This window comes from Pogoniulus pusillus, chromosome 25, assembly GCF_015220805.1.
Source record: "Pogoniulus pusillus isolate bPogPus1 chromosome 25, bPogPus1.pri, whole genome shotgun sequence".
NCBI classification, from domain to species: Eukaryota; Metazoa; Chordata; class Aves; order Piciformes; family Lybiidae; genus Pogoniulus; species Pogoniulus pusillus.
The window spans coordinates 5,392,457-5,417,083 of record NC_087288.1 but is presented as its reverse complement, the minus strand read 5'-3'; the positions used below and the strand labels follow the sequence as shown (position 1 = coordinate 5,417,083).

The window sequence follows — 24,627 nt, the reverse complement described above, 5'->3', positions numbered from 1 at the left end:
GTCACTCCCTGATATCCTGAAAAGTCCCTCCTCAGCTTTTTTGTAGGCCCCCTTCAGATCCTGGAAGGCCACAGTAAGGTTACCTGGGAGCCTCCTCTTCTCCAGACTTGAACAGCCCCAACTCTTTCAGTCTGTCCTCATAGCAGAGCTGCTCCAGCCCTCTGAGCATCCTCAGCCTTCTCTTCTCAGGAAGACAACCTCAATTCCCTTAGCTGCTCCTTGGTTCTCCAGCCCCTTCACCAGCTTTGTTGTCCTTGTCTGGACGTCCTCCAGCACCTCAGTGTCCTACTTGTAGCAAGGGGTCCAAAACTGAAGAGTGTATGAGAGTGGCCTCACCAGAGACAGCTTACGGGGACACAACCCCTTTTCTGCACCTGCTGGCTACACTTGGTTTTGATCCAGGCCAGGGCTGTTGGCCTTCTTGGCCACCTGAGCACACTGCTGGCTCATATTCAGCCAACATTCACAGGTCCTTTTCTGCAGGGCAGCTCTAGAGCCGCTCTACTCCAAGCGTCTAATGTTGCATGGGGCTGCTGTGACCTAAATACAGGACCCAGCGCTTGACGTCGTTAAACCCGATACAACCGGGCTCGGCCCTTCGATCCAGCCTGTGCATTTCAAAACCAGGGAAGGCCCGCAGAGCCCGCCGGCCTCGGGGCCGCCACTCTCGTTGGCGGCTTCCCGTGGGGTGGGCAGGGGAGAGGCGGAGCGGGAGCTCGGACTCACGGCAGCGCCAGGCCCAGCGCAGCCTTCACCGTCTCTTGAGCCTCCGCCGCGGCGACTCCCCGCCGCGCCTCAACCAATCAGCGGCTGGGATGTAGCCTCCCACCAATGGAAGATCAGCGTTCCTTCGGGCACCGCCCGCCGCCTACCCCAACCAGCTGCCGAGGGCCGCGGCGCGCCGTCCGACTGACAGGGCGGGTAGCCAATGGCTGAAGGAGCACAGCCGGCTCCCGCCTGCCCCGTTGCTCGGGCAGCCGCTGTCAATAGCTGCTGTCGCCGCGCCGCGGCCCCTTTAAGCGTAGCGTGGCAACCCCTGGCGCGTCTACCCGGCGGGCGGCAGGTACCGCTGGCGGCGAGGCCGGGCTGGGGCCGCGACCGAAAGTGTCGCTGAGCGGAGGGAGGAGCTGGGGCTGGAGGAGTGTTCGTGGGGGCTGCGAGGGTTGCGAACGGGCCGAGACGTAGGCCTAGGCCTAACCTCCTGGGAAGGGGGGGGCGGGTGGGTGTTTGGGTGCTTGCATCCGCAGCTGCGGATCTTACTCCCGGACGGACTGTGTGGGCTGGGCTGACAGGCTCTGTTCCGGGACAAGCATCAGGGACAGTGGCTGGGCCCCGGGACTCTCAGCCGCGAAGTTGGGGAGTGGGGGAGAGGCTTCGCCCTGTGTAGGGCGGGAGGGGGCGTTCAGGTAGAAGGCCTTCTGAAAAGCAGTGTGCGGCAGGGAGACTTCTGGGGCACTTCTGCCCTCTTGGTTGTCGTGTGCTGTAGGGTGAGGTAATGGCATCTGGAATGTGCTGTCACCTAGTAAGGTGTAGTGGCCGGTTGTTCTAAGGAGTGGTAATTAAAAATAATGTTCAATATGTTCTTTAAGAACTTCTCCCCGACGAAGCAAAATGATTTGGTTGCACTTTGGAAACTGAAGAGCTGCTTTCAGGAACGGCTAAGTTGAACTAGGTAAGTCTGCACATGGCAGAGGTATAGATGGAAGTGTAAACACTCTTATGGGCCTCCTCGGCAGGGGATTTAGAAACATAATCTGTTTTCCTGGTCATGGGGCTGGCCTCCCTATTACCTATTTGGACTGCCGCTTCCTCATGTCTGACCTGGTGCTTACAGCAGCTTTGTCATTTTGAGATCTGCTGATGAACAGTGTTACTCTCACAGAGTGTTTCAGTTCACCAAAAGTTGGTAAGCTTAGAAGAAGTGCATACAATTAAGTCAGCAGCTGCAGAAAGCTTCCTTAATAAGTATTTGCTTCCCATTAGTGAGTTATCAGTGAATATGTTTTGATGTGATACAAGTCCTTTTGCTATTAGGATGTAAAAAAGGATGGATGGAGGAAGACAACAAAGATAGGTTTCTTTTGAAGTTGTTCTTCATTATAGAATGTTCTATATTCTTGGTGTTCTTTGTTCTTAAGTTCCACACTTTATTAGTTTGGATTGATACTTTCGTACTTGTCTGAAATTGGCTCTTGTGCTGTCCCTAGCTGAGTGAGCCATTAGAGGTCAGCACTTGTACTCAGGAAGGTGGTATGGTGACCAATAAAAGCATCTCTCCTCCTCTAGAAGAGAGCTTTAAAAGTCTTGCTCTGGATAGTCTGTGAAAAAATAATTACTAAATAGTTTTTCTGTATTTCTTATTATTTGTAATCCATTCCTTTAATTTCTGCTTCTGTGATTTAGTTAAGGAGTGTTAGAGGCCAGTATTCTATCACCCTTGGAGTTGTTTTGTGTCCTCTACTCTGTCATGTTCTTCACAGTTTTTTTGCAGCATGTTTTCAATTAAAAAAAAAGTCAATAATAGCAATAGTAGAAGATGATGGCATGAATGATTATGAACTTCTGGAAACAAAACTGTTTACACAAATCTCAGATTTATTTCAGCCACACTATACTGATCTGATCGTGATGCTTGAGGCTTCCAAAAGCACATATGGAGCTCTTGAGGGGAGGGGGTTGGGTTTTAGTGATGGTGAGCTTAGAAGACCTACAGCTAGCTCACAGACTTACTAAATGGATCAGGGAAAATACATATCTTTGTGAGTCTTACATAAGTTGAATGTGTTTTATAATCAACGCAAGCTAGTTGGTAACAATTGGAAAGTCAATGAACCAAATTGTTTCTTAATTAGGCAGTCCTTAGGCTAACAAGTAGAACTCAAAACAGCCTAGTGATTCATTTGTTCTCCAGATAAACTGTGTGTTCTTTTATGTTAATCTTTTATGTTAATCAAATTAGTGTATAAACTAGTGGAAAGGAGAACTTGGCAAGAGTTGACAGACCGAGTTTTCTTGGTTTGTGTGGGAAACATTCTAATGCTACCCGTTTATAAAAGTAAAAGCTATTTGAAGATTCAGAAGATGCTTCTGGCAATTCCTCAAGGGTGCTTTTATTGGTTCACCTTTGTCAACTTGTTTGCAGTCCATTGCTTTTCAAAGTACTTCCAGAATGCATCAGAAATTACCGTTCATTGCTGCTGCTGTATGTCAAAATGATACTTGGCAAAATATTCTCCAAAATGGGGAATATCCAGCACAGAAGTGATGGTTGATTCTAAACCATCCAATTCTTACAATTTGTCTGCTTTAAATACATTCTCCAGAAAGATTATTGCTTCTTCAGTGAACACTTGTGGGACTATAAAACAACTGATCAGCCTTGAGTCAGTAAAGTGAAAGTGAGTGTTCTTATTTTATATATATGTAATTAGGCATCTTGATGATGAAGCTGCAGGCAGTTATGTTTCCCCTAATTGCAGTCTCATTTATTTTCTTTCACATTTTTTTCTTTTCAACAAAAGTCTGTGCATATTAATTTCTTCTGTCCTTCTGTGTCCTGAACACAGGCAAAATTTGGACCTATGTCTGTTATATCTACACTCGTGAAGGTATTTGCACCCTTCCTCCACAGAAGGTTAGCTTAACCCCTCTGAATGTGGTGATGCCTATAATAATGATGTGCCCACTCCAACAGTCTAGGATTCTTCTGGATGCCACATGTGTCCCTGTGGCCCTGGGACAGACTCGCATCCAAGGAACAGAGCAAATTGCTTGAATTCCCAGCAGGTTGTTTTATTCAGCAGTTTGTTATGAGTGAAGCAGGAAACATGTCTTAGATGCAGAGAAAACAATTGTTAGTCTAATTAAAATCTTAGTCAAAGACTTATTATTAGTCCAGTGGCTAACACAGTTCAAGTTATATAGGCACAAACTCCAATAACAAACCTTTTCTCTGACTGGCTTCCACTGGGAGGTCTTCACAACAAATCATCAGCATCCCAAATCTTTCCCTGTCAAGAGGAAGATGGCGATGTTTTCTTTCGTGGGTCCATTTCAATATCACAGAAACATTCAGGTTGGAAAAGCCCCTCGGGATCACCAAGTCCAACTGATAACCCTACTCTCCAAACACTACATCCAAACAACCTTTAAACGCATCCAGGGTTGGTGATTCAACCACCTCCCTGGGCAGCCCATTCCAATGCCTGACTACTCTTGCTGGTAGAAAAGTTTTCCTAACATCTAGTCTAAACCTACCCAGTCACAGCTTGAGACCATTCCCTCTTATTCTATCACTATTTACCTGTGAGAAGAGACCAGCTTATTATGCCTGTTATGCTTAATATGCTTATTGACACACTGTCCACCTGGATCTTTATTCTCCTCCTCCTCATGGATTGATGATTGTACATTACACCTGAATTTACTACATGTGATGTGTCTTACACATGTTAAGTACTTTTTCTTTGCTCTAGTTATTGCACATGAGACCAAGTTGCCCATCTCTCAATACTGCATCCCACTGATGACCACTAGCTGAGCACAGATGAGATGTTGCAGCTTAGGGGCCCACTGTTGTCCTGTGTTTGTGCTTTCAGGCCCCTGTAGTCACCCCATGCCTGTACTCCCTTATGCTGCCTTGCAAGGGTTGTAGATACTTGAGTCTGCACAGAGTAACTATTTGTTATTGCTGTCTGTTACTTACAGATGTAATAGGAGGTGCTGGACAATTGCATGAAGTTATGGGAAAAGCTGAAACAAATGAGGCAGATTCCCTGGTTGGTAACTAATGTTGTTGCAGCTAAATAAGATATAACAAAGCTCCAGGCTGCCTAGACGAGTTCAGATAAGTCTGACTAGTTTTGTGGCCTGTCTTGTTAGCCTTTGTCTTCCCTGACAACACCACATCTTGTGTGGGCTACAAATGCAAACTAATGGTTTTAATGTTTTTCCATTCAAGATGAGAGAAGTAACATAAGGTCTGTGTTACAGCCCTCCAGAGTACTATTTTCCTACTTTATATTTTATTAGTATATTTATAGAAATACATTAGGTGGGGGTTTTGTTTGTTTGGGGTTGGTTTTTTTTTGGGGGGGGGGGGGGTTTGCATTCCCTGAGATTCTGTCTTGTGGAGACAGAATTGATGCAGTCTTGGCTGTACACCCTCTAGAAGACAGGTTGTTGCCAAAACTCTGATTGTGCTTCAGTTTGGGCATCTTTTGCCCTTCAAGAAGCAAAGTAACATCCATTCAGTATGGATGTTTGTGAAGCCAGGACAGGAGCTGCTTGGGAGTAAGGATGCATCCTGATGTGTTCTAATATTCTTAGATAATCGTAGTTCTTTGCTCATGAGCATGTCTGAAGGTCTTCATTGCACTTTAAGAGAAGACAGCATAGTTATGGTTAGGTATATACCTTTGATAACTGCAGTATCTCAGAAGACAAAAGAAGAGTCATGACAGGTCCTTTGTATGTTTGCAATCACTGATACCTTCCAGCATGTGTTTAGCAAACCCTAAGACAAGGATCTCAAGCATAGGTTGTCTTCTTTATGGGCTTTGAAAAGCAATTTTGGTTTCATCAGAATCCTCTCTGGCATAATTTTTAGGCATGCAACTCATCTGGACAACTTTAAAAATATTTAGGGGCTTATAAAACATAGTAAAGAAAATGATGCTCTTCCAAAAAATTCAGTATTCATTCCCCAGAAACTTTTCAGTCTAGAAATCTATTGGAATATTTATTCCTCTAATTCCTTCTCTATAGGTTATGAGGGCAAATGGATTCCAGATACAGGAGACAGAATTGTGCTAATAGTAAACTGGGCTAGAAGGCCTGAATTTGTAATGAATCCTGTCCTGACAACTGACACTTGTGTGAAATTGCATAGCTAAAAACACATGTAGACAGTGGAGCAGAAGGCTGAGAAGCATGCTAAGTTTATTTTATGGGGAAATAATATAATGCAAACTTTACAGCTCATTTACAGGTCTGGTATATGCCTTGCAGCATAGAAAAGTTCTGAATAAAAGCTGCTTAATTTTTTGTGTGTGTAGTTTGCTTTACCATTTATAAATGGGCTTATGTCATTCAACAGGCAGCACTAGTGGGCTCTGGTGCAAGTCCTATTTGTTCACCCATTAGAAGCTTGATGTCCTGAAATTGAACTGAAGTGAGATAGATGGTGAAATAAGCTTGAGAGCTGTGAAGAGTGGCGAAAGACAAAAGACATAGGAGGCTGAGTGTAGTCAATAAAATACTTCCTCAACTGATGAAAAATTTCTTTTAACTGAGGTGGTGAGGGGAATTTTGGATGTATTTCCCCCATTACATTCTCAGGAAGTATCTCCAAAATGCAAAGTAAGATGATTCTGTCTTGAGAGTAGGGGATTTTTGACCTTGCATCAGAAGACCTAGCACAGAGGCAGCCTTTCTCCTTCTCTATCTGCTGCAGATACATTGTTTATCAGCAGTGTGGTCTCCCTTACAGATAAAAAAGCCCTGAGAGGCTCCATTTACATTTTCCTATAAAACACATGACACAAACCTGTGGGCTCTTGCCAGTTCTTGAAGGCATGGAGCACAAGATGTTGCAGGGTGTGAGAGTACTGCAGGAGCAAAGACTGTGACACATAGGCACAATCTAATTAGCAGTTAGAGACAGAATGTCTTCCTGACAAATGAGACAACTGGTTAGTCAAGCCCATTCTTTAACATCATCATCATCATCATTGGAGTGCTGGAAAATTGAGAGGTGAAAGATTTTAGTCAAATTCTACAAACATCTCAATTCTAGCCATGTGAATAAATTGTTCAGCATAGAATTGTTTCAGTTAGAAAAGACCTCTAAGATCATCGAGTCCAACCACCAACCTGAGACCACCATGGCCACTAAACCATGTCCCAAAATGCCACGTCCACACACTTCTTATTACCAAAATGTCTTCTGTTTTGTTTCCTAAATACTTCCTTTCCCCTCTCTCTAACCTAGGAGTAATATCTTAGTCTAGATTCAGCTGTGCTAATTTCCTGATTTCTCTTTTGGGGATGAAGTGCCTCAAACTACTGAGTGTCATGCTAGTAGCACTCCTAAAGTGATGTCTGTCACATACCATGTAAATAATAAGGCTAATGTAGCATGTGGCATGAAGTTATCATCTTGAATAACTTTGCAGTTTTTCTTTTTTTAACATTTCTCAGCTAACCAGCAAAACCACTCCCACTCTTTTCTTCTCTCTAAATTGTTACAGAAAAAAAAAAGATGCCTTCTGAATGATAACTGCTGCTCGCTGAGCTGAACTGCAAAGATCTCATGCTTTGGAGATGAAGATGGAAATAAATCCAAGGAGATAATCCAGCTGCTGCCATTGTGACAACTGAAAAGTTCTTTGTGTCAAAATGAACAGACTTTGAGGGGGAAAAAAAGAAGCTGGGAAACAGTTAAATCTGAAAAAAAATGGGAGAAAGAATAAGGAGCCCAGATTCTGAGTATGACAGGAAATCAGATGGGGATAAAAATAGTGACTCTTACTATTCAGATGAAGATAATGCATCGCGTTCATCTGGCCAGTCGCCAACACTGAGCTATCCATCTACAAGCCAAGAAAAAGAAGACCACAAACCCCAAACTTCAACCAGCCTTCTGCACTACCAAGGTAGGTAGAAAGCAGAAAATGCTGCCTTGTAGATGCACTAAAGAGTTAATTATCTTTGAAAGCTGAAATACAAATGGGAAAGTGTCTATAAATAATGTTTATGTGAGTTGTGCTACAGATGGCAGGTGGACTGTAACTGCTCCACTGAAAACTGTAATTAACTTGTTCCTACATAAGGATGATTTTTGGTGATTCTTGGAATTATTCGTGGTTTGTTATCAAGTGAATATGGCTCTTACACTACCCTTTTGTTGATATATGCTGATACATGTCAAAGACAGAAAGATTCAAGGTCAAGGAAGTTCTTCACAGAGAGAGTGATTGGCATTGGAATGGGCTGCCCAGGGAGGTGGTGGAGGCACTGTCCCTTGAGGTCTTCAAGCAAAGCCTGGATGAGGCACTTAGTGCCATGGTCTAGTTGACTGGCTAGGGCTGGGTGCTAGGTTGGGCTGGATGATGTTGGAGGTCTCTTCCAACCTGGTTGATTCTATGATTCTAAAGGCAGTCTGTAAAAGAACAATAACTTCTCAGACAAAATGCCCTAAAGATATCTCTTGTGGCATTCTAGCAGCTTTACAGTGTAATGTTGGCTACTTTCAAAAAACGAACATATGAAGAATCCTAAAATCATAGAACTATTGAGGTTATAAGAGACCTCTGAGATCAGCAAGTCCAACCATGCACCTTGAGCTCACAATCCCACCACTGCTGATAAGATATTATCACTAAACCATGTCCCTCAGCACCACATCCATGCATCTTTTAAACACTTTCAGGGATGGTGACTCTGCCTCAGTGAGCAGCCCTGTTCTAATGCCTTCTAATAATCCTTTCTGTGAAGAAATTTTTCCCAATATCCAACCTGAACCTCGTTTGGCACAAGTTGAAGCTCTCACCTCTTGTCCTGTCACATGTGAGAAGAGACCAACACCCACCTTGCTCCAAACTCCATTAAGGCAGCTGTAGAGGGTCATGAGGTCTCTCTGCAGCCTCCTCTTCTGAAGGCTAAACATCCCTAGTTCTCTCAGCTGTTCCTCATCAGACTTGTGTTCAAGGCCCTGCACCGGCATAGTTACTCTTCTCGATGTGACAGGAGAGAGGAAATGTGTTTGGTGAAAGGTAGGCACATGTGGAAATTCAAAAGAAAGTCTTGGCAGCTCTTTCCTTGAGGGTAAAATACCCAGTCTGAGATTAAGTAGCTCCACTTTGAGCTTCCTCACACACACTTCATCTACATAACCTTGAGACTGTGGGGAAATGAACATCCCCACAAAAAGGGAGGGAATGGTTAGACAGCTTCTGGGCTGATGTAAGGATGTGAAGTCTCTCTCCCACACAACCTTGTTCTTCATAACTGCACAAATTTTCTGCTGAAGTCACAGTTTATCCTGCTTTCCTCAAGCAACTGTTCCATTTCATTTTTAAGCGCTTGATCCCATTAGAATCATTTGATCAACATTTGAGAAGGGCAGATTTAGACTCAACCTGGTCTAGTGGAGGGTGTCCATGCCTATGGCAGGATGGGGTTGGAACTGGATGATCTCTAACGTCCCTTCCAATCCAAACTATTCTATGATTATTATGTAGAACATGCCAAGAACCTAACCCTAAATACTGAAGTTTTCCAGGGACTGTATCTCTTCAGATCCTTGACAGTCTCAGTGCGCTGGTGCAACTGGTGTTTGCTGAGCTTCTCTGTGTTTAGAAGTGGTATCTTCTTCATAGCAGTCATGGTTTAGTTTTCTGGGAAGAAAAAATCTGCGGTTCCACTGTGCTGCTTACTTTGGAGGGGGCAAATGAATGACTAAATCCTTGATTACACAGCCAAAATGGAACACAATTATTACATGAAAGCATTGTGAATGTTGTGTTCTTGACATGGTGCTGGGCCAGGCTAATACCTGGAAAAGGTGGACCAGGTGATCCTTGGGCTCTCTTCCTACCTGACATTCTGTGATTCTGGAATGACACTGTTCCTCAATTTGGCTGTATAGTCAAAAGTGCAAACTTGGTGTTGAATTTTTTTGCCCTGTGGAGAAATCCTTGAAGGGGCTGGAATCCTAGGGTTAATGGGAATTCCCCTAGCTGGTGATAGGAGTGGCATCGTTCCTGCAGTGCATGTATCAGATAATCTTTTCATACCTGAATATGACATAAATATTCTTTGTAAAGGCAAAAAGTAAAACAACAACACCAGTTCTTTTGTCTGCCTAAGCTGTGGAAAAAAATCAGCATCAAGCAAAAAATGATTATTTGTGCAAACTATTCAGAGGAAATGACAAGAAAATATAGGAAAGAGTTTTTTTTTTGCTGTAAAATTTTCTTTGTAGAATAGAAGCAAGGTGAGCACCGAAGTGGGGGAGAGAAGGATTTGCTGTCACACATACACTTACTGTCTGTATGGAGGTAACTGCACTATTGCAGCTTCCCAGCTCTCAAGCCTGAATTTCAGGCTGCTGTGCTCCAACATTGATGTATCTTAATGAATTATGCACTCTCTATGTATTCAGCTGTTTTAAAGGGAGGTTTTTGGTGGATTATATGCTTCATCCTTTGAGTGTGGCTTGAGAGGCAAATAAGGTAGAAACAGAATGTGTTAGCTTTTGTCATTGGGGATGATAATAAAATAATACTACGAAATAGGAATGGGAGTGATGCATGCTAGTAATCAAATAAGGATACTGTGTGGAAAATAACTTGTGATACAGGAATAAATTATTCAGGGGAGAACTGAATTTTCATGGGATTTATAATTTTGCTTTGGAGGCTTTTTTGCATTAAGCCTTTGAAATCTGCTGTTTTGTCTGTAAGCATGGCAGCTGGATTTGGAAATACTACTGCATTTGTCTGAGAGAATTACATCTTGCATAATGCATAACTAGCTAACGCTCAGCCTAATTGGTGCCATTTTAAAAGGATTTGATAATATTGTGTGCCTAAGAGCACAGGATTTGTAAAACATTTTAATAAACACCATCAAACATTAACAAAATATGACTGTCATTCCTGATACAATTTGCAGATGATTACTTCACAATGGTCCCATGTTGATGACTGCAAATACTACTTCTTGCAGGAGATCACATATATATATATATTTCCCTTTTATTTTTAATCAATCAAAATGAGCAGAAGTCTATTATATATATGTGTATGTGTGTATATATAGATACACACACACATCTAATACATAGGTGTAAACACACCTATATAAACACACACACATATATATATATATGCCTTTTATTGTCTTATTTGAAAGCTGCCATCTCTGCTGAGCAATGTAAAATCATTTCAGGCACAGCTTTATTTCAAAGGATGTCTGAACAGACAAACTGCATTTTTTTCTCACAGCAAACTTGCCTTTTTCTTTTTCATTATGACTATTTTTTTTTTCTCTCTCTTAGCCACAAAGAAATTGGGTTCCAAATATGCACCAAGCAAAAAAGGGACGCGGTGGGGTTTCCGTTCTCAGAGCCTTACTAGGGATTCTCCTGCCAAAGATATAGATCTTGTTACAAAAAGAGTTCTTTCTGCTAGGCTGCTGAAAATCAATGAGCTCCGAAACGAACTAACTGAACTCCACATCAAGCTAGACGAGCTGCAGAAGGAAAACAGGGCGCTGAAGAGGCTTCAGCACAGGCAGGAGAAAGCCCTGAATAAGTTTGAAAATACAGAAAACGAAATCTCCCAGCTCCTTGCCCGGCACAACAATGAGATTAGAATACTGAGGGAGCGCTTGCGAAAATCTCAAGAGAGAGAACGTGTGACCGAGAGGCGGCTGAAAGATTCAGAAGATGAACTGTACAGAACAAAAACTGCCTTGCAGAAGCTGAAAAAGCTGTCTGCAGATAAACACCTTGCTGAAAGAGATGACCTGGCAAAGAAACTGGCCTGTGCAGAGAGCAAGCTAGAGGACAGCGAGAAAAGAATTAAGGTGAGATGACTTCCTTTTTGTAAGAAATTCTGGAGCAGATAATACTTCCCATGCTGAGCTTCAGGAAATGGATTTTTACACAGTTGTGGAGCAAATAGAAGATAATTCTCTTTTTTATTTATTCTTTTTTTCTTCTTTTTTTTCCTCACACATTAGTATCAAGCAAATAATTTCCAAAGTAACTACAGGGATACATACTTGACAAATTTCTGTGTATAAATGAAAGTCCATTTTGACAGAATATATGTAGTGCACTTGTGCTTTTAAGTGGTTTTGTAACTAGTAGGAGCATTTCAGAAATGCATGCAACTGTGATACAAATTTATGCAATCTAATTTACCTTCTTGGAGGGGAAGCATTCGTTAAAAATGTTTTGGGCAAATGCAGTTCTTGGGAAGTGTATATCAAAATATGCAGTTCTAGGGAAGTGTATATCAAAATATGCAGTTCTAGGGAGCTGTATTTTACAATACAAAAATAGATATATTCATTATAATATATATTATATATAATAAATGTAATATAATATTAAAAATATCTACATCCTATATTTTTTTTTATGTATGGCTTATTTTCCTGTTCTGTGGACTACATTCAGTGCTTTATTGTGCACTATTATAACATCTAGGAGTGAGCTGAACAAAATGCACAGCATTTTGGAAGTTATTAGTATTAATGCTTAATATTAACATTAGATATTAGTATTAATACTAAAACAAGCTTTGGAACATTTTTTGGGTATCCATTTTAAGAATCTTCACCAATATAATTAAATTTTGTACAGTAAAAATGTTTCCATTTCTGTGAACTTAATCTAAATGTATCTACATTGTAAACATGTCTAAAGCCACGCTCAAATCTAATTGTTTGCACTGGTAAACTGTTGCTAGTTGCTTGCAGTGCTATTTTTAGCTGGAATTATGTTGGTCATTAAGATGCTGCTTAAGTTTGGTGTCTATATTAGTAATTTAAACCTAAATTACATTACACATTAATGGACCTGGAAGTCTAGAAGATTAAGCTGGAAAATAGGCTTTCATAAAAGAAATGTCAATATACCAAGATACAAAGTACTGAGTTACTGAGATCACCTCTCCCTATAGTGTCATCACCTGGCATCTGTAGTTTTATGATCAGGGTTTTCAGCTTTTGTAGTGCTGGATAATACTTACATTTAATTACTTTTTAGAGTATGATTATTTTCTTCTACTTTTGTTTTTTCTTCACTCATCATTAGAGGTTCACTTCAAATAGCTCTTGCAAGATTAGAGTATGCAAATACCCAAGTCCCCACTACAAATTTGTTTCTGGTAGAAAGGTTATAAAGGTTAAAAATTGCTTCATGTTGTCTTCCCTGCAATCCTGTACTTTCAAGGAGATATTCTGGTTCTTATCCATCAGTTGGAGATCTGTCTTAGAGATCTGGAGCTCCACTGTGCCAAAAGCATTACAGAAAGCAGTGTATGTACCCTTTGTCCTCAAATCACCTCTCAATACTCCAGAAGGATGAGCTGCAGCATCTGCAGGTGCTCTCTCTGCCCCCTCAAAGCTAGGATTAAGGTTTTAAACGTATTCAGTGTTACAGCAATGGTGGAGCAAATATCTAAATCCAAGACACTCAATGTACTGTAATTTCATTTAAGTAATTTGACAATTAAAAAAGTACTTCAGTAATTAAAAAAAAATTACTTTGTTTTAATTGAAGGATCTTGAAAAAAATCTTGAGTTAACTGGTAGCAGCTTTCAACGAGAGTTACAGTCAAAGAAAAAAAAGATATATGAAGCTCAAGAAGAAAACAGAGTTCTCCAGGACAAGCTTCACGAACTAAACCAGAAGCTAAAGGTAAAATGTGAAGCAGTACAAGCTGCTAACCACATCCTGGCATTTTATCTTTGGAAGTATCTGTAATCTGGTTTGAATAGCTTACCAGTGACTGCACTCTCTGCTGTGTGCTTAATTATATACCACATGTGAGTTCTTTTCCTGCTTTAAATTGAAACATTCTGTGCCCTGACCCTAGTGTTTTTAACAGGAATGTCCTGTTAATCATTATTCTTAGCAATAGTAAAGAAAAGCAAAACCAAGCACATAGCTAAACGCTGCAATTAAACCACAACATCTACTGGAAAACTGAGGTTTGAAGGCTCGAGTTTACAATTGGTTCTGCAGGTATCTGCAGTACTTTATGTTACTAATGGACTCGCATTACAGTAGGTGTGGGCAAAGATTAATGTCATGCATTTGTAATATCCACGTGTTGAGAAAACTGTGCAAAGGGTTTTCTGTGATATCCACCCACCCCAATCGTTGCCCAGAGTTCATATTTAAGGCCTTAAAAGATGGTGTTCTACACAGTCAATTTATCTTTCTCCTCTCCTCTCCTCTCCTCTCCTCTCCTCTCCTCTCCTCTCCTCTCCTCTCCTCTCCTCTCCTCTCCTCTCCTCTCCTCTCCTCTCCTCTCCTCTCCTCTCCTCTCCTCTCCTCTCCTCTCCTCTCCTCTCCTCTCCTCTCCTCTCCTCTCCTCTCCTCTCCTCTCCTCTCCTCTCCTCTCCTCTCCTCTCCTCTCCTCTCCTCTCCTCTCCTCTCCTCTCCTCTCCTCTCCTCTCCTCTCCTCTCCTCTCCTCTCCTCTCCTCTCCTCTCCTCTCCTCTCCTCTCCTCTCCTCTCCTCTCCTCTCCTCTCCTCTCCTCTCCTCTCCTCTCCTCTCCTCTCCTCTCCTCTCCTCTCCTCTCCTCTCCTCTCCTCTCCTCTCCTCTCCTCTCCTCTCCTCTCCTCTCCTCTCCTCTCCTCTCCTCTCCTCTCCTCTCCTCTCCTCTCCTCTCCTCTCCTCTCCTCTCCTCTCCTCTCCTCTCCTCTCCTCTCCTCTCCTCTCCTCTCCTCTCCTCTCCTCTCCTCTCCTCTCCTCTCCTCTCCTCTCCTCTCCTCTCCTCTCCTCTCCTCTCCTCTCCTCTCCTCTCCTCTCCTCTCCTCTCCTCTCCTCTCCTCTCCTCTCCTCCATCCCTGTTTCTTTTTTCCCTCCTTCCTTTTCCCCAGAATATTTATTTCACTGATGAGTTTTTTTTTTAAAGGAAAGTTCAATCAGCATTACAGCATTAGCAAAGTTAGTAGTGGGATTGATCTCCTTCAAACATCAGATGTAACTGTTGATTGCTCTATTGAAAACATCTAGTTTACAGCTTTGCTAATGATTAGCAAATTAAATATTAGTAGCTCACAGTTTTTCTTCTTTCATTCACAGGAAAAAGAAAGAGAACTTGAAGCAAAAAATATATATGCAAACCGTATGTTGAAGCTATCACCAAGAAAAGACACAGATATTATGCAAAGAAAAAAAGGTAATTTATATAAAACCATTAAAGGCAGAAAAATTATTAGCAACACTTCTAAATTGCTCTGATTATATCTGCATGTGTTGTTTGACTCTGCCACTGCTTGTTCAATAAGGTTTGCTTCTTTGCACTTTCAACACAGTGATCGTTACAAAGAAGAGCAGGTTGGTTGATTGGTTGACTGTTCTGTTTCTGCAGCAGAGGCAACACTCAGAACTTGGCAAGAAGCATTTGTAACTCCTTTCATACCATGGATTCATAGATTCTTAAAATGGTTTGTTTTGGGAGGGACATTAAAAATCATCTAGTTTCAGCCCTCCTGTTGTGGTCAGGGCATCACCTTCCACTAGCCCAGGCTGCTCAAGGCCTCATCCAGCCTGGTGTTGAACACCTCCAGGCAGGGGGCATCCAGAACCTCCCTGGGCAACCTGTTCCAGCATCTCACCACCCTCACTGTGAAGAATTTCTTCCTAACATCCAGTCTAAATCTGCCTTCCTCAAGCTTCAATCCATTCCCTCTTCTATCACTACAAGCCTTTGTAAAAAGTCCCTTCCCAGCTTTCTTGTAGACCCACTTCAGGTACCGAAACCAAATGTTCTGATGTGAAGGACATGGGGAAAATGCTTTAGTTAGGTTCTGTGATCATAGATAGATGTCTATATGACAATAAATTACAGAGGCTTTAAAAATAACTAACTTGACTGCTATGAATATTGTGATGAATTTTATTAATTTCTTTCTTACTCAATCAAATTTAGCCTCTCAGATGAGCTGCACTCTTCCTTTTGCCTCAAAGAGTTCATATGCCCTAGAACATAATCTTCTCAATATATCAGTGCAGTGATTTCTTCTGGTGTGACAAGGCAGCCTCAAGCCATAAATATATGTATCTCTGTGTGTACTTGAACTGTTCTGCTTTCACTGGTTCAGTAGACTCTACTTGTCAGAAGAAGTGGGAATTTATGGGACTGCTTTAAATATTCACTGCCAGCATTTAAACCAATTTGCTGCTGATTTCATTATTGACACTCTATTATTACTCCATTTTAGATTCAGATGTTTAGCATATCATTCCATAGAATCATAGAATCAACCAGGTTGGAAGAGACCTTGAAGATCATCCAGTCCAACCTATCCCCCAGCCCTGTCCAGACAACTAGACCATGGCACTAAGTGCCTCATCCAGGCTTTTCTTGGAGACCTCCAGGGACGGTGCCTCCACCACCCCCCTGGGCAGCCCATTCCAATGCCAATCACACTCTCTGTGAAGAACTTCCTCCTAACATCCAGCCTATACTTTCCCCAGCACAACTTGAGACTGTGTCCCCTTGTTCTATTGCTGGTTGCCTGGGAGAAGAGGCCACCCCCCACCTGGCTACAACGTCCCTCCAGGTAGTTGTAGACAGCAATGAGGTCACCCCTGAGCCGCCTCTTCTCCAGGCTGCACACCCCCAGCTCCCTCAGCCTCTCTTCATAGGGTTTGTGCTCCAGGCCTTTCACCAGCTTTGTCACCCTTCTCTGGACACGTTCCAGCACCTCAACATCTCTCCTGAATTGAGGGGCCCAGTACTGGACACAGCACTCAAGGTGTGGCCTGACCAGTGCTGAGTACAGGGGAAGAATAACCTCCCTTGTCCTACTGGCCACATTGTTCCTGATGCACACCAGGATGCCATTATCCATAGATTTAAGTGTTTTTGTTTCCAAGATGCAAACATGTTAATTTTTGGTTTTTAGCTTACTTTTCTACCAGTAGCTTCTGTGATTAGCAGTAAGATGAGCAAGATATTTTGTGTGGATTTATTAACAAATATTCAATATGCTGTAAGGATTTTATAAGTAGTTTTTAAGGTGTTTGGATTTTTTTTTCTGTAGAAGTTTTGCATGCATTTTTTTAATTAGCTTTTACAGATGTTGAAAACATTTTGTGTAAAACTTGTTGACACTTTCCACTTTTATTGGCTCCAATGCAGTCTTTTCTGTTCGCTGCAAATCATTCAAATTGAGATAGAGGTATACAGAGAGATATTTTCAAGTGGAAACATGACTTAATTAGTTTGTATCTTCCACAGCCAACAACCAAAATACTAAAAAAGGAGCACAGCTTACAAAAGGTGTACAGACCAGTGGATACTTCTCACCAGTAGAGTTTGTTCCAGAATCAGAACTTGGCAGTGGTGACACAGGAAGCAAGAAAGAAGAGATTCTTCCTAAAATAGTGAGTTCCATAAAAATTTGAGGTTTACTCCAGATAACTCATCTATCAAATGGGATGTTTCATGCAGATCTTCTGTTTTAGAAATGATGTGTAAATATACAAATGTCAATGTGTTTAAAATGCAACTTAAAAAGCATTCTGGTCTTTTAGAGAAACTCTACCCTCCCAGAAACACCATGCTCCATTTTTGTGACACTTAACTCATCATATTCTGTGTGTTACTGATAACCTTTAGCTCAGTTTTTTTCTTTTTTCTGTCCCTGTCATTTCTCTGAGGTTTTTAAGTCTTCATTTTAGTTTTCTCCATTTTTCTTCTCTTTTTTTTTTTTAATGCTTATTTGAGCAATCTATTGTAACAGTGCTGGCTGCCTTTTGTCTCTCTTTTTGCTTTGGTCTTAGTTATGGTTTCTCCTGCTTTCCAGATTTATTTCACAATGCATAAAACTTAACAATTCCTTTTATTGTCACAGTGCTGGTATTTTCTTCTGTCTTTTTCCAGCTTTGTGAATATGTTTGAGGGTTGGCTTTTTCTTTTTGGTTGTTTTTTCCATTTCCCTTTTTATTATAAAAGAGCAGCACTAGAAGTATTGCTAATACTTCTGTGACCTCAACCAAGGAGATTTGTGAAGTGTTACAAATCAGGATGACACAAATTCTAGTACAAATTGTACAAGTTCTGATTATGCAAGGTTAAGACTATTTGTCAGAAATAATGCTCTGATGATGGTCCTGACTGGCTTCCTGATAGAAATGAAGCTATTTCATGCTTTCTTTTTCATTCATATATTGTCTCTTTCAAAATCCTTGCCATATGGCTGGAGTGTCACATATGCATTCTTCCTGGTGTGTGAGCTGCAGAACCACACAATCAGTGTGAATGCATCTCTTGGGGTCCAGCTACAAACCTCTCTAATTTGTATATTGTCGTTGCTTTAAGTAACACAAATTAGGTTTGGTTAGCCTGTGTTTTCATCACTTCTCTCAGCCAAGCATTTGAAATCCTTGGCCAAACATCTCTTTACGTAGTTGTCTGAGGTTTTTAATATAGTCATATTAATTCTGTACCAGAAGGGAAAATACTTGAAGCTATTCTGTCTAGCAGGTTTACTTTTCTTTGTTTATTCAGAAGTAGCTGTTCCTCTTTATTTCTCTTAGAAGTGTGGTTTGTTATATTGCTCTGAAATAAGCACAAGCTAGCATCCACATGTTGGATTATGGTGGCTTTCTCATCACTTCTTGGTGCTACGTTTCTGTGTTACTGATTTCTGCTGCTGACATTAAAATCTCTTCTGCAGGGTTCCTTCCTTTCTTACACTCACTGGCTGAATTTTTCAGCCAAGAGTAAACCTTTCTCTTTTACTGTTTGTTAAATACTCCATAACTTTTAAGTACTGCTAGGGAATTGTCTCAATTTACAACCCAAATTGTGGAAATAGAGGGTAACAAATTGCTTGCTTGTTAAATGTAAGGTGGTGGGGCCTGGCCTTCTATTGAAGTCCTTGAAAAAGACAACTTCTGACTTCTAAAGAGAACTACTCTAACACAGTGATAATTTTGCTTTATGATATTGGAGCTGCACATTTCCTGCAATGTGTGGTGCAGAATAGAGTTGATTGTCTATTCATCTTGTTTCTAGTGCATAAAAACTATGCCAGAGGTGACAAGATTTTAAAGGCCAGACCCCTGGATTGTCAAAGCTGGTTGGGTCTACTTAACTCACTCATTTTGATGCTCAGCATTAAGATTGTGATTTCAGAATTGCATAGACATTCACAGGGTTTTGCTTGTTTGTTTTGTTCATTTTTTTCTCCATCAGTTCCCTATTTTGTATTAATTCCAGGAAAAAGAAACTCAAGACAAAGGATGGAAAGAGCAGGCAGACCTTGCAAGACGAGACCAAGACAGGGAAAGGCAAGAGAAGCTGAAACGTTTTCATGAAATACAGGCTTTAGAGGAGAGAGTTCAAAAACTTCCTGATGGTAAGAAACGGGCAGCTGAAGGCTGAAAGATGCTCCATAGAATACTAATCAAGTGAGGCTGCTGGCTTCTTGTGAGAAGGGGAAAATGATTTTGCAGAGATCACTACAGTGGAAAATTATTTTCAGTTATATTATGCAAAGAGAATCAGAAAGAAATACAGGATATAGAATAATCTGTGCCCTTCACTCACCTGTGATTAAGTATGCAGCAGCAAAAAAAAATATGCTGTCCACCAAAAAACATTGAAGCCTGAGAGCTTTTGCTTTGCAAAACAAAGATGACATAGCAGGTAAATGCTGATGTTATCTCTGACTTGCTAGGTTTTATTGAGGTGAGCAGCAGATTCTTGCTATGGCAGAACAAATCTGCTTTCCTTAATATGGCCTGGTTTTTCAGTACTTCACTTTAATCATTTGAAATGGTTTCTCTTTTTCTCTTGTGGTTTTCTGAATCATTTGGGTGTCTATTTGAGAAATGTTCTATTTTTGTATTGTCATTTTTGAAATCATTTGGGTTGCACAAACATCTTAATCTAAAGTATTTTAGATGGACTGCGTCCTGAGATGTTAAAATACTTTTTCAGTGATTATTGTTAATGAACAGTAGATGATAAGGAGAAATTCTAGAAGTCTGAAGGTACTTTCAGAGGAAAATTTTGTGAAAATATTCTGCTTCCACTGGCACAACCTACATAAGCCAAGAGTCTGCTCTGTTATGTCTCTAAGCAAGGTGATTTGACCCCCTTACCCACTTTGCAGTATAAGCTGATGTTTTCCCCACCTTACAGAAAGAAAGGTAGCTCTTAATAAATAAACTGTGAGTTGAGCTATTGCAGTTTCTTATGTAAGTTTGATCTGAAGTACAACAGAGAATTGGGAATGTTATGGAAACATCACCTAGAAATTTGCACAAAGCATGCAAAAGGCAATGCCAGTATGTTGAAAGGGCCAAGGGGTTATAGTCAGCTTTTGGCCAAACACACATCTGTTGTCTTGGTAGAAAAGTACTGGAGGTAGAAAAATATTAGAGGAGCTTCCTTTTTCTTGTACACAGAAGTGTTTGCAGGTTCTGTCTGTTGCAGCTTTGGTGTCCATTTCTAACTGTGCAAACTGTCATTTGGTATTTGCACAAGCACTCTCCTTGAGTTCATGTAGTGATGCAGAGAGCTCTCAATTAAAGCTGTTTTCTGTATCTTATATGCTGGGTTGAGAAATTACCTCCCAAATAAAACTGAAATCACCAGACTAGCTCAGAAAGTTTGGAAGTAAGATAAGGCTGTATTTTACAGCAAACTAAAATTACAAGCATATATAGAAAATATTTTACATCTATTTACAACTCTCTACAATTATTTACAATTGAGAAATAATACAAAAGTCAAATCCTCTCATCCTGGACAAAGAAAGCCCAGAAGGGGCCAACACCATCTTCTCTCTCCTGAAATAGAAAACCAGCAAGGCTCACCTGTTATCAGTTTAGTCAAGGTTAATATTCAGTCTTGCACAGAGGAGCAGGGGAGGAGGTGGAAGGCAGAAGGCAAAGGAAACAGAGAGTGAGAAATTGTTTATACATTGGCTTTTAATACTGGTTAGCAAACCAATGAATGATAGATACTTTATGATAATTTTCCTTTTGCACTGCTCATTCACTCTGTATTCAAAAGAATGTCCATAAAGTTCCTCTCTCTTGTTTATAATTTAGAACCAAAATAGAGCCTTAGCTCTTAAGCTGCTACAATGTATAATTTAAGTAATTTACTACTTGAAACCGGTAATGATCCCTGTGACCTTGTGGCCTGATAGCTTCAGGAGTAGTTCCCTTTATGGGGAAAAAAAACCCAAACCAAACATATATCCCAGATCTGCTCTAGTGTCAGTGGTGCTGACAGAGAAAAATACCATGCAGGTCAGAACTATTAAAATCAATGATGTTGTATTCATTTTCATTCAAACCCAGGAAATGGAAAGGCAGTTGGCAGAAAGGAAACTCTTCTGGAAATCATAAAATGTGGACAATGTCCTAATCCCTCTGGAAGATGACAGTGAGCTTCTATATCTTAGAAAAGGATGTGAATTTAGTTGTAATTTTGGAAGATTTTCTTTTTGCAGGAGGAAAACCACAGGTTATGTATAGAGGAGCATGTTAAAAACTCAATAGCTTTTGCTTAGATTATTTTCAAAATAAGCTTTTTTTTAAAGTCATTTTAAAACTAAAGCATTTTTGTAATAATTCTGAACATTTCCTCCAGAGCCAGAAAGGGAAGAATATGCCAAAGTGAAAAAAGAAGGCAGCTTCTTATGGGATAAAGAAGAAAAAACAAAGATGGAGACAGAAATCCACAAACCTGAAGCAGAGAAAGAGAGCAGAGAAGTGCTGGAAGAGCGTCGAAAAAGAGAGTTCCTGCTTGCCAAAATGCAACAAATTGATAGAGAAACTCAAAATGCAGCAAACATCAAACCTCCTTCCCCAGCACCAGGCATAAACACAGCAAGAAAATCTGATTCCCTGGAGAAAAAAGAACAAACTAATCAATTCTTTGATATTCCTGGGAAAGTTACTAATGGATTTCCTGTAGGTGACAGTCAGGATGATGCCTCGAGAGCACAAGGGCAGAAGCAACGAAGTGTAAGGACCTCAGATTTGAGTAGTGAGTTAACATTTGGTAGTTATGTACCTTCCTTTGGGAAAGGATCAGGGAGACCGAGTTGGCTCACTCAAAGAAGTGACAATTTAGAAGAAAATGTTAAGGAAAATGCAGATTCCAATAGCAAAAAAGAAAAGAAGTCCAATTTAATGGAGCAGCTCTTTGGGAGCAGTGCCAGTACCATCCTTCTTTCTAAAAATAATGATCCACCACCTTTGGACATAGATTGGAACTCAGGTAATGCTAATTTTGCTATTGCAAACAGCAAAGTCAAAGCAAAAGAGGACAATGAGCTTTTAGGTAAAGGAAGAAACCCACACAGACACCGTTTGCAACACACCACGACCAAGCTAGGAGTTAAGACCCTTGGTTCTTTGGAAGATGAAATTGAAGAAGTAATCCTCAAATGATTGTATTTTTATATGGTTCCTATGTAAATACAAAAAAAAAAAAAAAAAGAAGTTTCCTGTAATACTTATTAGACACAGATCTGTAACATTGTAAAGCCTTATGAAGGAATAATGTACATAAAGGAGTATATGTAGAGAAGAAAGATGCACTTTGATGGAACAGCCTAACGTATGCAGGGAATTTCTTCTAAACTGGAATGTTCAATCACAGAGCTTGCAGATATGGCAGTGACTCTTTTGGTAGAAAGACAGAGAAGGTGACCTGAAGGACGTTGATGAATGAGGTAGGTGCTGGCTGACCACTTTGGTCAGTTAGAGAAGACACTTTTGCCCTGACCTAGGCTCTAGTTGGGCTGTCACTGTTGCCATGTGGCACCATCTGGCTTGTGCAGCTGTGGCTTGAGGCCCCAGAAGCTTGGTAAGCACAGAGCTGATAAGGATGCCACAGGGGTGGGAGGTCTTGCAAAGGCTCATTGTGTCCTTCACTCATGCTCCCACACCATGCTCTCTCTCAATCTTGCTCTCTTGCACACTCTTCCCCCTCATCCTTCTCTCACTTCTGCCCTTTGCTTGTTCTCACCCTCTCTCTTTCCATCGCTCTTAAATGCTTGAGGCTTACCAGTGTGTGATGGTGTGGCAAGCAAAATGACATCCTCATTAGAGAGCATTATTTATTGCAGAATGAGTTGGCTAAGAAAGGTGACAAGCTTCTGGGGGCAGCTTTGGCACTTGGGCTACTAGAAGGGCATCTCTTATTAGCCAGCTTAGAAGGTGTTGGGATTTTTTTTACCTGTAGGCTGCTCACAGCACAGTGCTTTTTATTTGGAGAACCTCTTCTAGGCCTCAGATATTTTTCTTTCTCAGGCATTTGAGGAGCCTCTTAACTGTGTCATATGTAACATCAGTGTCATAGAATGGATAGAAGAGCCATACGTAGCACAAAGGCTCAGGTAGAAAGTAGTCTGCACTGCTGTTGTGTTATCTTAGAAGAGCATCAAGAGCAACACAATTAACTCAGGAACAGCTTTTGTCTTTATTGCATAGGTTTCCTGTAGACCTTACTTCCAAATTTGTCTGACTCTCCTTCTCTATCCAGATTATATTTATTATATAATGCCAATTTTTTGGTAAGTTCTGAATTTTCTATGTGAATTTCCAATCATTACTAAGTGGGGTTTTTTAACAAAATTGTTTTATTAAATGACTTGAGTAAAGTTTTGGTGTATAGATCATCTTTAACAAACAATTTTGACTTTTTCTATCATGATACTGGGGGGATGAAGAGAGGGGTTGGTAGCAACACTGCCAGTAGTGTTATTCCCTGCATGGTGCCATGTACACAAATTAAGCAGGTAGGCAGTGAAGGATTTAGCAGAGGCATTGCAGAAACTAAGCTGAAGGTCATTCATTACTGAAACAACAAGTTTTGAAATGCCTCTCTGATGTGCTCCTTGTGAGCCTAATTCAAAACATACTAAAATAGAAGAATTCTCATGGTTTCAAGATGCTTGGAGTCAAGATTTGTCTGAACACAATGGCTCTTCTGAAAAGAAAGGCTGGTGTCTGCATCATGCAATAGCTTTGTTTGCTCTCCCATTCAGAAAGAAAATTGGTCACAGAACCAGAGCCAGTGTGTGGGACCATTCTCACTAGGCACCCTGTAGTGAAAAGCAGCTCATCTTCACCTGCTTGTTTCCAGTGCCAAGTCTATTCATTGAAATATTGCAGAATTCAGCTGATTCCTTTGCTTGCAGATGGTCAGAATATTGGGACAGTTCTGAGCAGCAACAGTGAGCTGAACTCTCTGATTCTCTTCTGCAGTGAGCTTTGTGGGAGAGTACTGTGGTGTAAGAAGCAGAAGTGTGTGGGCACACACTATGTGTGTTGGTGAGTGGATGGCTCGGGAGTCCTGGTAGACAACAGGATGGCCAAGGAGGCCAGCGGCGTCCTGGGGTGTATTACAATGACTATGTTAGTAGGTCAAGAGAGGTTCTCCTCCCCCTCTACTGTGCCCTGATGAGGTCACATCTGGAATGTTGTCTCCAGTTCTGGGCCCCACAGTTCAAGAAGGACCTCAGAGAAGAGCTTCTAAGAGGTCAGGCAGTGGCACAAAGATACTGAAGGGAGTGGAACATCTCCCTGTGAGGAAAGGCTGAGGGAGCTGGAGTTCTTCAGCTTGGAGGAGACTGAGAGGTGATCTCATTCATGTTTATAAATATGTGAAGGGCAGTGTCAGGAGGACAGAGACAGGCTCCTCTCAGTGATGTCCAGTGATAGGACAAAAGGTGATGGATGCAAGCTGGACCATAAGAGGTTCCACATGAACATAAGGAAAAACCTTTTCACTGTGAGTGTGACAGAACACTGGAGCAGCTGCCCAAAGAGGTTGTGGAGTCGTCTTCACTGTAGACATTCAAAACCTGCCTGAATGCATTCCTGTGTGACCCACTCTA

At 41.2% G+C, this 24,627-nt stretch overlaps 1 protein-coding gene across 2 annotated transcripts; it reads left to right on the top strand.

Annotated features, from left to right (window-relative positions):
- Window positions 1-987: 987 nt before the first annotated feature.
- LCA5 (lebercilin LCA5) lies at window positions 988-23,388 on the top strand. Of its 2 annotated transcripts, XM_064164256.1 has the most exons (9): window positions 988-1,063; window positions 1,590-1,672; window positions 7,251-7,655; window positions 11,063-11,592; window positions 13,298-13,435; window positions 14,831-14,927; window positions 16,995-17,140; window positions 18,981-19,119; window positions 21,369-23,388. In XM_064164256.1, exons 3-9 carry the CDS (start codon window positions 7,457-7,459, stop codon window positions 22,172-22,174), a joined length of 2,055 nt encoding a protein of 684 aa, XP_064020326.1. In that variant the 5' UTR covers window positions 988-1,063; window positions 1,590-1,672; window positions 7,251-7,456; the 3' UTR covers window positions 22,175-23,388. The 2 variants fall into 2 exon arrangements, with proteins under 2 accessions (XP_064020326.1, XP_064020325.1); XM_064164255.1 differs by lacking the exon at window positions 988-1,063 and having other exon boundaries at window positions 1,430-1,672.
- Window positions 23,389-24,627: the final 1,239 nt, after the last annotated feature.